The sequence below is a fragment of the Ambystoma mexicanum genome, chromosome 9, assembly GCF_040938575.1.
Source record: "Ambystoma mexicanum isolate Mex_15411 chromosome 9, UKY_AmexF1_1, whole genome shotgun sequence".
NCBI classification, from domain to species: Eukaryota; Metazoa; Chordata; class Amphibia; order Caudata; family Ambystomatidae; genus Ambystoma; species Ambystoma mexicanum.
Genome location: NC_090931.1, coordinates 941510330 through 941527422, shown reverse-complemented (window position 1 = coordinate 941527422; position 17093 = coordinate 941510330). Strand labels below are relative to the sequence as shown.

The window sequence follows — 17093 nt, the reverse complement described above, 5'->3', positions numbered from 1 at the left end:
GAGATGAACTCCTGTTCCTCTTTAAATTGTGATTAAATACTTGGCTAAAGTATTTAGCCAGTGCTGTGTGCTGAAATCTAGCCTCACTATTAAAGTATTGTAGAAGATTTGGTTTCCACTTTATTGGTCTAGGTTTTTGTACTTTTTTTTGTTGGTCTAATTTGTGCATGCCAATAGAGCTTGAGCGTTTTAGAATGAGTTTCTGTAGTGTTTACTCAAGAAAACAACAAAATACATAAATGTGGGTGGGACACCGAAACCGTAGTTTTCCTATGTTGCTTCTGATATCCCTGAATATTTTTTCGCTAACGGACACAAAATGGTGATGTCGGATTCATATATTTGTTTATGTGCAGTAGATTTCTGGCAACAAACCAAGGTGGGTGTGACAAACGCCGTAGCAGACCAGCTCTTTCTTTTAGGCAGAAAACATCACAGGTATCCTGCGGCCGTTTGGTTTTATAACTGTATCCATGCAATGCCTTCTGACCACATGTACAATAAGGTGTGACAAGGCCAAAACATCTCTGTTCTTGTATTCTTCTTGTGATTCTTTGGTTCCTCCTGTACTGTAGCTAAGCAGAGGTTTATAGCTCATGCTTAAGATCGAGTCTAAATTCTATGTTTTTATTTTATTGAGGATATTTGTAAAGTGCAGAACTTTGGTGCTTTACAAATTACAGGTATCTGCATCTTCAGTCAATGTGTATTAAGCTCTCAATGATAGTTACGTAGATCATATATAAAGTGTGGTTTCCAATCGTGGTTACAGGATTTAAATGAGCAGAGAGGGCAGTTGGGGTGTAGTTGATGACCATGCTGCACTTTTGACTGGATTTTCCCCAATTCGAAATCCGGCAAAAAATGTCTCACTTGGTTAATTGTGTTTCGGTCTTTAAACAGTGATGAAGCCAATACGAACCCAGGTTGTTAGGACGGGGGAGGGTGACTGGGCGCATGAGACAATTCGACACAAGGCAACATTGAACATCCGGGAGTCAGTTGTTTGGAGTGTACTCTGTAGGAAATATTTAAATAAAGCTTTTTAGGTATAAAAGGTGTGCACCTTTTATACTTTGCCAGAAACATTATAGGGCACGCTCCTCTCTTGTTTTATTTTCCAGGTGTTCATGATTTATCTTCTGTGAGGCAAATATTTATGGCTGTGTGTGATAACGAACCCCCTCCGACCCTAACACCCCTCCCTGCCACCCTGTGTCGCTGGTGGGATCCGACAGTAGATCATTTCCAGTACCCCCTCAACCCCCACTCCTGCGATGGTGGCATCTTAGGCAACCGCCTTGAATTGCCTTGCTATTAAGCCAAACCATTGGCTTAATATTAGGCCAACCTATGTGTACCATTGTAGGCCTGCTAGTTTTTATTCCAACCGTAGTCTATCTGGTACTGTGCTCATTCATTTCTTCATTAACACATTCCTTTTGTTTCCACAGCTACAGATCCCTGGCCTTGCAACGCAACGCTGTATCAGCCTTTGAAGGGTGGGTACTGTCCTCTCCTCATAACAAATCCCTTTGTTCCTAGAGCACATTCCACATCCTAGGCTAGCATAATTAACTGTGGAAAAATGATCATGGTAAGGAGGAATCATTTTGTCTTAATTCTCTGTTGGGGCATGTGTTTTGATAAATTGGAGTCTGTCAATAAAAAAACAACTATTCATGGCCTATCGAGTTCTCAGTTTATTATTGACTCATTACATTGGCTGCTGTAGGCAGTGCAGAATGATGTGGTTGTAGGCACAGTTGGCAGATTTACTGTACCAGTAGCTGAGGCAGCAGGATTTTGAACTCTGGAGGTAAAGTGGGCTCTCGGTGTGAGAGAACTCTTAAAATGCATAGGCTCGGCTGGTTCAGGCTCCCTTTAGCGGCTATTCATATATCATCAGATCACATTATGGCCCCCATTTGGGGCGCAGCAGCCTGCGCCACTTGTCAGAAGACTGCAAAGTAATGAAGACTAATAGGCAGCGGCCCAGGTCCTCTAAGCAAGGAATTTTTATTGCAGCAAACGTGTCATCTTTCTTTTGTGTGACAGACTTAGACACAGCCTGCAATATTAACTGCCAGTAGTTTTGGTATTCCGAATGTGTTTACTTTTAGCTGTAAGAGTATGGAAGATGCTAGTTAACTTAATTTTTATTAGGCGTAGAGCAGGTTAAAAAAATATTAGTGTTTTCTTTCTGGCATTTCTTTCCCTTTCATATCACTGATAAAAGAAGATGAACGACCTGCAGCTGTAAAGAAAATCTATTCAGCGTGTGTGCCACTGTTTTGTTGTGGTTTATTTACCAGTCTACCTCACTGCCTGTTTCTGACTGTACACCAGGCTGTGTCTTTGTGTTGTAATCTGAGCCTTTGGGCTGGTCTGCCTGTGTCTTTTCTGTTTCATCCTTTGTTGGGGGCTGTCTCTCTGAAAGGAATGGAGGGGTGGGGTCTGCTTGGCCCTGTCTACGTTCAAATGCCAGACTGGGTTCTCCATGGCTCATACTGCATGTCTGACTGGTTATCGGTCTCTTTGAGTTGGTATGTCTGTCAAGCTACATATATGTATGCGTGCCTGTTTTTGTATACCTTTCAAGCCTGGCGTATGTCTGTGTGTCTTCATGTCTGTCTGGCCTAATGAGACTGGGGCTGCCTCTCTGGCTTGATATGTGTGACTAATTCACTCTGCCTGCCGGTTTTGGTTATGGTCTGTAACCTTGGTCCTGTCTGTGAGTGGCTCTAAGTTGGTCTGCATGTGTGGGGTTTTCAGTTTCTGTGTCTGCCTGTCTGCCTCCACCTGTCTGAACTAGTCTGTCTACATAGGCTAGTCGGTCTGTCTGCATGGCCTCGATCTGCATCGGTTTGCCTTTCTGCCCGGCTTTGCCTATCTGCATGAGTTTGATTCACTGCACTGATGGAACATTTTGTAAGCATGGGCCTGTCTGTCAGTATAGACTTGTCCATCTGGCGAGTCTGTATGTTTTCCTGGGTTCTTGGTCTGCCTGTGCCAACTTGTCTGAGCTCGTCTGCTTTCCTGGGTCTTATTTAGCAACATTGTCTCTCTGCTGGCTCTAGAACGGTCTCTGTTTTTGTACGGCCTACTGTAGTTTGTCTTAGTCTGATTGGTTGCTTTCTGCTCGGCTGTATCTGTGTGTCTGGCTCTGTCTGACTCTGTTTCTATAGAGTATTCTTGATTTTTTTGTCTGCTGCTGTTGTGTCTAACTATATCCACCTGGGAAACAGGGTGGTGTCTGCATGGGTGGCTATGTCTTTTGTATAGGGTTCTATGAGTTTTAATTTCTCTGCTTGACCTCTGCTTACCGAGACCAGTCTGCCTGGCTCTCTATGGGTGACCTGGTCAGTCTAGGCCTGCACGCTTGTTGGGTGGCTGCCTGCATTAGTCTGTCTTGTTGGATAACTAGGACCTTCCTGTCTTGGTAGATCATCCTGTCTGCCGACAGCCTGACTGCTTCTTTGGCTATTTTCTTAGTAGGTCTGGACATCTGTCAGATTGGCTGCTCCTAGTTGTCTGTCTAGGTGTCTGATTAATTTATTTCTATTAATCTGTTTACAATTTGTCTGTTTACCTGATCATGATTGTAGGCGGCATCCTGATTTAGTGTGCCTTCGGGTAAAGTCTGTCTGCCAGTCCTGTTGAAAGGCTCTCTCCTTGCCCTACTCCCTGGTTCAGTATGTTTGTATGTATACGTGTATGTCTCACAAACTAGGTTTTCCTCTCACTGCCTAGATGTGGGTGATTCTCTGTAAGCATCAGACTCTCGCGAACTGTGCTTGTTTTTATCCCTTGTATGGTCTGCCTCTTTCTCAATAGTCTGTCTTCCATGTTCGATGTCTTTGTTTTAGTACTGCTTCATTGACTAAATATTGCATTGCACATGCTGATAATATTTGAATTAAAGACATCATTTTTACATTTCTTTTCTTTAGGTGACCAGATTTTGTTGTCAGACCATGCCTCGTCTCTTGCTGTGCAGGTAAAAATGTTTGTCTTACAAGTGATGTGACTTGATTCTTATGACCGCTACCTCAATGAGCATTTTCTCCACCCCAAGGCTAGTGTCCTAGAACCCCAGTAGGAGCTGTGAAAGGAATAGAGGTAATAAAAAGTGGGTAGCTACTCTTACTCCTCCACACAGGACTGATTTGCTAATGTCACATATATTTTTTTGATGGGCCACTGCTCAAACCTTCAAATATCCCCTTATAGAAATTGCACCATATACTGTATGTCAATATACAGTACTCCAAATAGATCCTCCCACTCATAATGCATATGTTCAAATGCTTCTAAATTGATTCTGAGTAATGAACACTTAATGAATGCTCTTAAACTCTCACGTATAGTGTAATTCTTTTTATTATGATAAGTAATAAAAACACATTCACGCTTTAGAACCTACTGCGCTTGTCAGGCTCATGTACATACGAGTACAATAATGCTAATCTGCTGCAGGTGATCGTGACAAATGGGTTTCTGTGCCCGACTGGACCCCTAAGTAAGCTAGATGGAAGGTTGTATACTAATTGACCTTTTCACAATTGACCTCGGGAGAATTGACATAATTTAGAAGGTCAGTTAGGACAAATATGCGGGGGGAATTCCCCCGCAACCCTCCCACCCAATCCAAAACCCCCTGCAACCCCCAACCCAAACCCCTTATATAATTTATAATCCAAAACCAACCCAATACATATATAAAATAACTAAAATAATATAAAGATCAATTGTGCAGAAGGTCAATTAGGATCACTATAATTAGGTAAATTGTGCAAAAGGTCAATTGGAAAAGGTCCATTTGGGTAATTCCAGATGGAACACATGCCCAGTCACAGTGTGCTGATAAAATGTAGGTTTAATCAAAATACACAGCTGATGCGTGTTTCCACCTTCACAGTGTTTTTCTAGGCCGAGTATGTCAAGTATATCATATAACCACAAATATAATAAAAAAAATGATACATGTATATGAAAAAATGGGCAAATTTGCAATTCCAAAACAAACAAATCCATGAAAATGCTGAATCATAAGAAATGTTGGTAACCTGTTCAAACAGCACCATTGTTTTGAATTCTTGTATGGGTCAAACACGGCATACAATTCAGTTGTATTAAGAGGTGACTCACAATGTAAAATTTGTTACCAAAAATAACAGAAAGAGTGACAAATATAAAGAAGAAAAACAGAAAAAACACCACATTACAATGGTTCAAGTATTCCAGGTTCATTACTCTAATGTCAGCCATTGCCAAGCCCTAAGTGTTCATGCATAAACTTTCTCTATGATGCCACATATGTACCACCACCTTTTGTGACAAGATGCGACATCCCCCCCTCACACTAACCTAATATTGGATTGTGATGAACTTGTCCATTGATGCTCTATTTAGCGAGTTCCCTCTCTATTCCCAATGTGATCCAAAATAAAGGTATACTGTCAAGGCAGCGAACGCCCTAGCCATTTTGTCCCGTTATGACCGGGAACTCTGGCACAAGCTGGGCCCTATCTTGGATTTCCTGCCTGAAGACAAGAAGGTCGAGGCAGTGGAACTCTTTTAGAAAGGATAAGTGGCCTCGGATCACGCCATCACAGTGGCGGTAGATATCGCGGACACAGGGTTTCGCCAGATGGGGAATAGGGTGTCTCTACGCCAGCAAGGTTGGTTGAAGGCTACAGATTTCCACCAAGATGTTCAGACCAAGGTGCTTGGATATGCTGTTCGACAGGGAGAATCTCTTCGGAAAGGCGGTCGACGAGTCTTTGCAGGCAGTAAAGGCCGACATGGAGACGGCACTATCCCTCAGAACTTTGCAATAGTGTCAATCCTCGTCCTTTCCCTCCTCAAGAGGAAAGCCAGGACGATTTTTAAAGGGTTATAGTACCCCTTACAGGCAGCCTTCACGCCCTTCCACTCAAGAAGTGTACAGGGCGCTCTCTCAAGGCAGCGGAGGTCCGTGCTTTCCGCAAGGCAGAACACCTCCGCCCAAGCAGGCCTGAATCGGCCATGGCTCTGGGCCCCCCCACTTATGCACCCCAGTGGGAGGCCGGCTGGTGAATTTCCTCAGCACGTGAGAAAAGATTACTACGGACAGATGGGTGCTGGACGCTCTCGGACAGGGGCACACTTTGGAGTTCCAACGCAGGTGTCCATGTATCCCTCCGATTCAGCGGAGAGAACTACATGGACCACAGCTTCTGCAGTCCATGTTATGGAAAGGGGCAATAGAGCCCGTCCCCCAGCGGCTCCGGAGTATATTCTAGATACTTTCTAGTTCGAAAAAAGACAGGGGGTCGGAGGCTGATCCTGGATCTACATCATCTCAACAAGTACTTAAAATCCCAACTGTTCCAGATGGTCACGTTGCAGCAAGTACTCGGCCAGCTGGAACAGGGAGATTGTCTGATGTTGTTGGACCTGGAGGGCGCCTACTTCCACATCCCCATTCACAAAAAGCACTGCAAGTTTCTGTGATTCGTAGTTCACGGTCAGCACTACCAGTTCAAGACTCTGCATTTCGGCCTGAAGTCCGCCCCAAGGGTGTTTACGAAGTGCCTGCCCCTGGCGGCGGCACATCTTCATCCGCAAGGGATCTACGTATACCCCTACCTGGACGACTGGCTAGTGCGTTCCTGCTCACAATCTCTGGCAAACGAACACACGGCCAAAACCGTACGTCTGCCGACGGAGATGACGCTCTCCATTAACTATCCAAAGTCTTGATTGAAGCCATCTCAGGACGCTCCATTTCTGGGTGCACTACTCAACACGCTAACGTGCTTGTCGTCCCCATCGGAAGAGAGGGTGAAAGCCATAGAAGGCAAGGTGCAGCACTTGTCGTTGGCCCAGGCAGTGATGGTGCGGTCCATCAAATCGCTTCTGGGTATGATGTCCTCCTGCATCAACCTCGTTCGCTTCTGCAGATTGTGCATGAGACCTCTGCAGGAGTTGGTGGATGCAAGTGTCGGAACTTTACGGACAAGATCGTCCTCAGCAAAGAGGACCCGCGAGTAAAACAGTGGTGTGGTGTTGAGCAGCATCTCTTCCAGGGAGCTCCGTTTCAGGTTCCTCCTTACCAGGAGACGGTCACCATGGACACCTCTCTAGAGGGATGGGCACCCCACACTGCACAGTTGCTCGCCAGAGGTCTCTGGCTACCAGAGCAAAGGCACCTACATATCAACGTCCTGGAGCTTTGGCCTGTTTTCTGGGCCCTCAAGTATCTTCACCGACAACACCACAAACATGTTTTACATCCGGAAACAGGGGGGGGGCTGGATTCTGGCACTCTCCAAAGAGGCCCATAACTTGTGGCAGTGGGCGATTCGTCAAGGCATGTTCCGTGTTCCGTTTCACCTGGTGGGAGTCCAAACCACCATTGCGGACTTGCTCAGCAGTCAACTGCGTTCTTGCCATGAGTGCGAGCTTTGCCAGGACCAGGTGACTCTGCTGTTTGACAAATGGGGACAACCCTAGATCGATCTCTTCATGACAGCGGCGAACACCAGTGCCAGAGGTTTGCCGGCAGGGTCCAGCAGTCCAAGAGCATGGGGGGGGACACGTTATTGTTCCTGTTGGAGGGACGGTTCCTGTATGCGTTTCCTCTCCTACTACGTGTGATGAACACACTGACGGTACCACTCCAGGATGATACCCGTCACCCTAGCGTGGCCGAGACAAATGAGTACCCGGACCTGCTGAGTCTGTCAGTGGCCCCGTCCATCAGGCTATCATCGTTCCTTGACCTTCTCGCGGAGCCGGGGGTGGGGGTAGGCGAGAAGCGATTCTGCGTCAGGACGCAGAGTCTCTGAACCTGAGGGCATGGCTCTTGCAGCCCTACAGTTTGGGGGTTATGCTCTACCCGACGAATGTAAGGACACCCTGGCCAGGGACTTGTCTACATTAAAGTGCTATGGGCACAAATGGAAACGCTTGTGTGTGTGGTACCGGACGCAGAAGATTACTCTTCTCTGGGTGACAGCGCCTCATCTGTTACCATACTTGCTTTGCTTGGCCAAGGCGGGGCTGGCTCATGCCTCTATCAAGGTGCATCTTTCTGCCATATCCAGGTACACTAGGTTTCCAGGCAGACGTACACTGTTGTCCCTCAGACTCGTCAAGGAGTTCCTCAAGGGACTTTTCAGGACTTTTCTTCCGGTAAAGGCTGCTCCACCAGTGTGGGAGCGCAAAGTGGTGCTAACTAAGCTCATGGGAACGCCTTTCAAACCTATGCATCAGATCCCGCTCAAGTTTCTTTCGTGGAAGACTGCTTTCCTCGTAGCTCTCACCTCGGCCAGGAGGGTTGGGGAGATTCAGGCCATGTCTTGCAAGCAGCCTTACTTGTCTTTCCACGCTTCCAGGGTGGTACTGCGTACACACCCCACCTTCATGCCAAAGGTGCCTTTGGAATTCCACCTCAACAAGACTTTGGTGTTAACCGTCTTCTTCCCGAATCGGTCGGCGGAGAAGGCCTTGCATTTGCTGGATGTTGCTTGTGCCTTGAATTTCTACGTGGCGCGTAATAAAACTTTTTTTCGGAAGACTTCAGATGTTTTTCAACTTTTCAGATGTTTTTCAACTTTGGACATGTCCATATAGGAAAGGCCTTATTGAAGGCTTCCATCTCCAGGTGGATCTCTGGCCGCATCATGCACTGTCATCGACTGGCAAGCAGGCTGCTGCTAGACCGGCAGAGAGCCCACTCCACCAGAGCCATCGCAGCAACGACAGTGTTTCTCTCTGGTGTGCCTCTGCTTGAGATCTGCAGGGCAGCTACGTGGAGGTCCATGCACACCTTCACAAGGTTCTACTACTTCGACAGGGATTCCAGGGAGGAGTCCCATACTTGCAATGTTTATCAGGGTAGTCTGCTTTACACTTTGGTTTCAATTATCTGAATTGCCGGGTACAAGTTGTTGAGGCTGGGGGTAGTTCGGTCTTCTGAAGCAGGAGATTTTCTGTGAAAATCCCAATTTTTTTTGTTTGCAGCAAAGATGTAAACTGAATGACGTGGTGTCGTGCTCAATAGTCTGAGATATATATATATATATATATATATATCAATCAATGTGTGTGTGTGTGTATATATATATATATATCAATGTTTATATAAGGGGAACCTCCGGAGAACAATTGCATCAGAGCCTTAGTTTTATCGTAGAGAGGTGTCTCTAGGCCTAATGTTGACTTGCCTATTGCAAATGTGAAAAATTGTAAAGAAAGGTAACTGTAAGCACTTATCTGGTCAGTTTTGCACACATAGTTACAGTGTGCTTGCCTTGCAGAAACAATAAACCATTTTCTTTACACGTACGCATGTATTCTTGGAGAAAGCCCAAGGAGTGGAAATAGCCCAGGTAGCAGCTGCATTAGCAGTTAACTGAGACCCTGACTCCTTGTTCGCATTTAGCCTGGTGATTTAATGCCTGTCATGAAGCAATGTAACACCAAGGGTATAAAAGCTGTTTGTTCTCAGAATAACTGGAGATGCACAGACAAAGCCAGTTGCTTCATCCGAGCCCTGCTTAAGCGTATTAATAATAAAATATCATGTGAAGCCTTTGAACTCTTCTGTGCTGGTGGCTCATTCTGCTGGTTATGGGCACAGGTGGGTATTATGAGAAGTATTGCCCACACTTAACTCCTTTGCCACCAGATCAAGGATCTTCAACCTGGGGCTCTCCAGATGTTTGGGACTACAGCTGTCAAGATATGCTGGATATCTCTGATGAATATTGTAGTCCAAAACATTGGCGAGCCAAAGGTTGCAGACCCCTGCACTAGATCAGTACTATGTCTGAATTACATACCTTTGTGGCAGATTGAAGACCTGTTTAAAGAGCATGCATACCTTGAAGAATAGGGAGTAAAGTGAGATCAAGATGGGTGAATAGTGCTTTAACCATTTGCCATTGGTTGTTCGATAAACTTCTGTAGTTATGATATCCTTGAATGGGTGCAGGCCCCACTTGCTAGATAAGAGAGTGGGCTATTTGATAATCATTAAGACTGAGGACTACTAGAAAGGCTTGTATTGGGAGCTTGTATTTCTCTAAGAGTATCGAGAGGAATTAGTGCCAGGCTATCCTTCCTTTGAAGGTCCAACAGCGCTACAAGATATCGACTTTGTTCCTCTAATTAAAATGTTTTAACAATGTCTAGAGGCAGGTTTCTGTTTGTGATGCATCCACCCTCTCCCCCACTTCAACACTATTGGACCTTTTATAGGTACCACGTAGGAGCTTCATATTTTGAAAGAGACACTTTGGACAGCCATTCGGTATGTTCTGTATCAACATATGAATGTCTTGGATCTGTGGGTTGGTACGACCGTGACTGCCGAGAGGCCAAGTCCGCCCTGATTGACACTTAAGTTTGTTTGTTCCTCACCTTCTCCCTCCCCTTATCCTTCCCTCATTTATTGTCAATGCTCTTGCACGATCATAAATGTCGCCAGGCCTAGTATGATAGTTTATTTGCCCATTCTTATTGTCTCAAGGCCTTGTAAGAATGTTATTGTATTTTACCCTTGCTCCCTTCCCCGCTTTGAAGTGCTTTGAAGCTCTTTGAAACACTTTGTTTATAGGCGCTATATAAATAAAATATCATTGAGAGTGATCATGATCCTTTGGCAATGTCTTTCCTTGTCTTTTCTAACTCTGGTGACAAAAGGGGTTCTGTTAACCCAGGAACTAGTACTGTCTGCCAGGCCTGAACGCATCGCCGATGGCCTGGAGGGTGGTCGGTCAAAAGGCCGAAAACATAATACCGAATGACAAAAATCTCAAACAAAATCTCGAAAAAAAAAATATTGAATTATTTATTTATTTATTTATGTGTGTTTTTGGGGTCAGGTAAGTAAAAAAAAGGGTTAAAATAAAAAAAATAGAAAAAAAGGGGGGTTGGGAGGGGAACCCCCCCATTTTGAGAAAAAAACGTCATTAAAAATAAATTCGATATTTTTTTTTTCAGCCTTTTTTTTCGAGATTTTTGTTTTCGAGATTTTTGTTTTCGGTATTATCACTATAAACCGGCCTGGAGTACCAACTGAGGTATTCCTGGGCAGAATCTATGCAGCTCTGCTGCCAGTGTTGGAGATGTATGGAGAGACACATCCCCCTCTATCAACGGCTGATTTTTACAGATTAGTGACGGCAAGACTCTCTCCCTTTGTAACGATGGCCAGCTACTCCCATTCCATAGTCACCCACAATTCTGTGGGTTGGTACGACCATGACTGCTGAGAGGCCAAGTCCACCCTGATTGACACTTAAGTCTGCGGTAGCTACTCCCCCGGAGGTCATTAAAAAAACTTAAGAATGATTATAAAACTCTGCTTACTGGAAAAAAGAGGGAACAAGGCAAATGTACGTGGTTGGCCCTTCAAAGGGCTGCCGGGTCAAAAGACTATAAAGAATGTTGGCTCTTGGTAAAAAAAACACCTTAAAACAGACCAGTCGGGAGCAACAAACAATATCATCCTGGAGGCCTGGCACGACCATTTTGCCGAAATATATACTGAGGCCCGGTCTGACCAGGGCAGTATGGAGCTGACTGAGCAGGTGCAGCCATCCCTTTTTTCGATCACTGAAGTGGGGGTCGTCCCGCTTTCCACTGTTGAGGTTGCACAAGCTCTGTCTGAGGCGAAAAAGGGCAAGGCCCCCAGCCCGGATTACATTCCTATCGCTCTTTTTAAAGGTGAACCATTGCTTTGGGTACCTATTTTTTAACAAAAATGTTTTAGGACATTTTTGTTAGTAATTACCTACCGGACAGCTGGAGGGAGGCAATCATTATCCCTATATACAAGAAGGGTGACCGGGATTCCCTGAGTAACTATAGGCCAGTTTCGCTTATCGATTCACTGGCAAAACTTTACTCCAGGGTGCTTTTGCATAGTCTGGAGGATTGGGTTGCCAGTGAAGGCATTCTCTCTGAAGTACAAGTGGGATTTAGAGCTGGGATTTCAACGATAGATCAGGCTATGAGGTTGGACCTCCTATGTCAGAAACATGTGCTGCTCAACTCACAATGTCTATATCTGACATTTGTGGACCTACAGGTGACCTTTGACACAGTCCCGAGGAATTCTCTTTGGGCTGTGCTAGATAGCTTAGGTATTCCTTCCACCCTGGGTAATGCTATCAAGACACTGTACTCTGGGAACGCGGCACAGAAAAGCTGGGGGTCAGGAGAGCTAACTAATCCAGTATCCATAAAGGTAGGAGTTAGGCAGGGCTGTGTTTTGACCCCTTTGCTATTTTTATTATACATCAATAGTCTGGTCCCTAGCTTTCTAGAAGCTACGAGAGACGCCCCCCATGTTGGCCAATAGAATGGCCTAAGAATTAACTTTTCCAAAACCATGCAGGTGGGTGGTGTTGGGGGAAAAAGGCCCGAGCACGGGCAAACTTTACCTTGAACGACCAGCCCTTGGAGTCTGTTGACTCATACATATATCTGGGGCTGATCTTGTGGAACAATTTGAAATGGCACGTTCAGATAGCAAGGTCTTCACTTTCGCACTTGCGCCAGTGCAGCATTATTTGAAACCTGGTGACCGGACTGGAGGGTGAGGCTCTTTCAGTGCCCCTAAAGATTTTCCAGGCCCAAACTATTCCAGGGATTACATATGGCACTGATTTATGGGCAGCACCTGATTGCACTGCGATTCAGCTAGCAGAAAAGAAATTCTTGAAAGCATTTCTGGGCTTACCCTGCAATGCGCCATCTACCTCGTGGCTTGCGAATTCGGCCTTATTGAGATCCAATATGCCAGTGTTTTACTGGCTGCACATTTGGAATAATGGAGCTTTGGTTTTGTTCAGGGAGGGTTTGGAGGAGGTTCTTGCGACGCCAGGTGGCGGGAAACTTCTTTGGTTCAAGCATGTAAGAACTATGCTCCTTTAATATTGAATTGGGGGATCTTTAGAGGGACCCTACAAAGTTGGGTTGTGCCTATAAGGCGGTACTTGAGAATAATTTTAGAGATTGGGGCTGGTGTAAAATGATTAATAACTGCCTAAAGGGGAAACGAGCGCGAGCTTACCTGCTGCTTAAGGACTTTTGGGGGTCAGAGGTATATCTGGACCTCCAGATGTCAGTAAAATTAAAATTAAAATCTTGGTTTGCCAAGTTCCGACTAGGCATTCTACCACTGGCCCATGAGTCTTCCATGTGGAAGAGTGGGCCTTGTTCCTCGCCCGTATGTCCTCCTTGTCTGGGAGTGCACGAGGATGAGGTGCATCTTTTCTTTTTTTGCAAAGCCCACTCTTTGGCAAGGAGGCATTGGCTAGTCACAATTTGGAGCCACCTAGTGCACCTCCCAACTCCCTTAGCCATCCAAGCCTTGAAACGTTGTATCCTCCCTGAACATGTGTTGTTGCTCTCAAAATTCCTAAGAGCCGCATTTAAGAACAGAATGTTGGGGTCTATCATGAGCACAAAAATGGGTAAACACTAGTCCGGGGGGTCGTGCGTACGCTGTGGTCTTTTCAAGCAGTCAGTGGTTTTCATCATTGTATGTTTATTTTGACTAAAATCTTTTTACAGATATTAACGCATTATTGTGTTTTTTATGTCTTGCTTTGTAAACTGCACTTTGATGGTTGCTTGTCTTCCGAAACAAATGTTATTCTACTACTACATATCATATCATATGCTCCACTGCTTGTAGGATACTCAAAAGAAATCCCAGTGTCAACCACAAATAGGGTCTTTAAGTGTTATCCTGTGACAGAACCATCAGCAACGGCTAGATCATTCCTCACATTGATCATCAGGTTGGCTTCTGTCATTCTTCCTGAAATATCTCAATTTCTTTTCATGTACTTTGACAAGTGATTTTAGTTTATAGTCTGGAGAGACTTTCCACCCTGCATCTCTACATGCCAATCTACCCTAGTTAACTGTCCCTAATTAACAACTAACCAATCACTACTCTTGTAAATTATTTTGAGTCTCCTCCTCAATAGATCAACAAAGAATTGACATGTTATATTTAGTTTTGTTTCTCTATAGTAACTACCAAATGACATTGGCCTCCTAATGATGAAGATATCAGCTTCTGACTAATAAGATCACATAAGGAAGTAATGTACAGTAATTGACCAAAAATACAGTAAGAAATATGTACGTTTCCCCTCCCATTTTTAAGTACAACAGATCAACTTTGAACTCAACCTTTACAAGCTACTGAACTAGTGCACACATTTAAATGCAAAGATACTTAACCGAGCCCAGTACCAGGATTATTGCTCGACCTCCCGCCACCCCAAACTACTTGTTGCTAGAACTGCTTGTGTGTTCGCCAGTTTGGCATGGTAGACCTTTTAAACATGCCGACCTGTCCAACTGACCACTTAATGACGAGCAGGCACTCCCACTGACAAGATGAGGGGGCTGGGGTAGGAGGGTGCATGGTAAATGCATGGTGGGGGGTCTGATTGCAAGGTGGGAGGGGTGCTGGGTGGGGTAATGAATTGTGGCGGTATGCTTGTAATGTGCAGAGTGCTGGGTGAGGGCTGGAGCTACAGGATGGGTATAGTGGTTGGGTGAATCTGGGCAGGTATGGGAGAGGGTGGTGCAGCACAGCAGTAGTGGTTGTCGGAGTTCGGGGGAGTGATGGTGGAGTACAGGGAGGGCCTGAAAGAAGAGAACAGGGATGGTATTGTGGGAGAAGGAAAAGGTATAATGAGTCGTGTCAGGATTAGTTTTAGTGAGGAGGGATGAGCATTTGCATAGATCGACCACCTGGGGATCGACCCTATGAGCAGTTGCATATTGGAGTAGTGGGGGGCGTGCAATTCGGGAGAGCGAGCAAGATGGTTTGGTAAGTTTAATAGTCGTCCACTGTGTTGCCAATATATAGACTTACGCCCCGAATGCTTGTTGACTAACCGACTTGCTGCTTTTAGTGAGTAGTGACTGAAACAGGATTAAGACGCTTGGTGTCCCTGGAGAAGTCGTGTCTGCCAAGGGGTTTGTCTCTGACCTCCAGAGCTGATCTGCTTCTCGAAAGGGAGTTGCGGCTTGGATCTTAGATGCAACCGAGGGGGCATAGGCACTAATATCCTCCCTGCCCGATTCCTCTGATTGAAAGGCAGTTGGTACGGGGTGCGCATGAGTCCCCTTACCTCACATGCTATCCATCACACACACATCGCATACATCTACAGTGCGAGCGCTCATCGTACTTGAAATTCTCCTATAGTCCCTGTCAAACACTAGTTCAGGCTAACAGTTATTCAATGTAAAACAAGACCAACTCCATGGAAGTTACATGACGCTTTTGATTACATAACTAGGAAAATAAAATAAATGCTCACTCACATTTCCTCTAATAATTCTTGGATCCATGGCATAAGGTGCTTGTGGATAGTGCGGCAGCATGGAATGATGAGTCAGACCAAACAGCGGCATAGTGTTTTTCTATAAACGTTTATTAAAGTAGAAATAGTAAAAATCTAACCTACCTATCCCTAACCAGAAGTGGTTTCCCTACCTCCAACAAACTAAAACTCTGGCAGTTGGGAAGTCTGTGTAGTCCAAATCAAAGGTTCACCATCCTAGTCCAAACTGCTATTACATCCCTACCACTTAAACACGAATCTTAATCTAAGAAAAATAATTCTTTCTACAACCCAGGAGAATGATTCCCTTCTCCTGAGTATGAGTCTATCAAGATGCAGGGTTCTCGTCAAAAAGAAACAAAGTTCCACAATTTTCAGATGGGGGCTAGCGTGCTCCCGCGTTCTCTGTAAGCCTCTTCCAGGCTATCTTATCTTCAACTTCTTTAACAAATCTTGCAGTTCCATCATAGGTCTTCTTCTGTTCTCTACTTTCTCTACTTTTTTTTAACTTGCCCCCACTTAGATGATAAAGAGGTTCCCTGAGTACTCCTTGACTCTCCAGTACCACACACTTGTGGAACTGGCCAGGGAAATGCTGCATAATGTGTTATGCAACTTTCGCTTCTTCTGCTTCTCGACTCAACCTTTCCTGGCCCCCTACCGGACGTACTCTTATTCTCATTACCTTCTCTCTGGGAATGCTTCACCGTTTTTGCCACGGGTCGCAGGTTTGTTCTTCTGTCTTCTACTTCTCTTTGTAGGCACGCTTGTCTTCATGGCCAGGTACTGCTGGCAGTCTTGGTGCAAGTACAGTAACGCCTGGTCCCCCCCGCTACAGGTCACGCCACCACCACACTGTCTCGTACTCCCCATACATTTGCCTATGCAGCTACGCGCTAGGCTGAGCAGGCGGTCTTGGCACAGTTCTCAGACTGCACTGTCCACCCGCGACAGGTCACGCTACCACCTCTGTTTCTCCACTTCAGGTGCTCCGGCTGCCAGCTGACTCGCAAGACATAGTCTGGTCATCATGCTACTCGTCTCTACTGCAATAGAGAGCGGCCTCGCTGAAGCTTCCTGCAGCCCAGTTCCAACCTTGCGAGCTTCTCGACGACGTCCTCGCTCGCCGGGTTCTCCTTCCGTCTTCAGAACAGAACAAAGTCCTTCTTTGCTGTTGGGGACTGCCCCAGCGTAACGTGAGTTTGATTGACAACAGCTGGTCGAGCACTCTTCCTTCTTGATTGTAATGTGCTCAGGATCTTCTTTGTTCCTGTACTGATTACAGAGAGATTGTCTGACAGTTTACAATAACATGCTCTCAGAATGCATTTTAGGTTTGAGAAGGTTTGAGTGTTATTGCCCTGTGGGGTCGGGAGTTAAAGGGGCTGTCTCTGTGACTGACTTCCTTATCCCATGATGGGAGTTCCTCCCCATGAGGTCCTCCCGCATGTTACCATCCCTAGGGGGGGGGACTATTGGTTAATGGCCGCACCTCGCTAGCCTCATGGAAAGGGTCTCCCCTCTGGCGAGAAGTGACGCCATTTTGAGGACCATCACAATAGACACCTGTAGTTTCTATCCTGGCTACAGGATGCCAGTCAAAAAGCATTTGTGGCAGTATGCTCTGTTTGCCCCTGGTAGTGTGTGGGAGGTTGACAATTGTCTGTTTGCTACCGGTTTCAATATGCAGTGACCAAGGTAGTTTTGTTGAGGATCCTC

The 17093-nt window shown here is 45.5% G+C and overlaps 1 protein-coding gene across 5 annotated transcripts in view; it reads left to right on the top strand.

Moving 5' to 3' along the window:
• The window catches only part of MTX2 (metaxin 2), a 969974-nt gene that overhangs the window by 233536 nt on the left and 719345 nt on the right, over positions 1 to 17093 (top strand). For all 5 annotated transcript variants that reach the window (XM_069616118.1, XM_069616119.1, XM_069616120.1 and 2 more), the window contains 2 exons: positions 1455 to 1502; positions 3954 to 4000. In XM_069616118.1, the coding sequence (XP_069472219.1) occupies positions 1455 to 1502; positions 3954 to 4000 (95 nt within the window). The remainder of the gene's footprint in view (positions 1 to 1454; positions 1503 to 3953; positions 4001 to 17093) is intronic.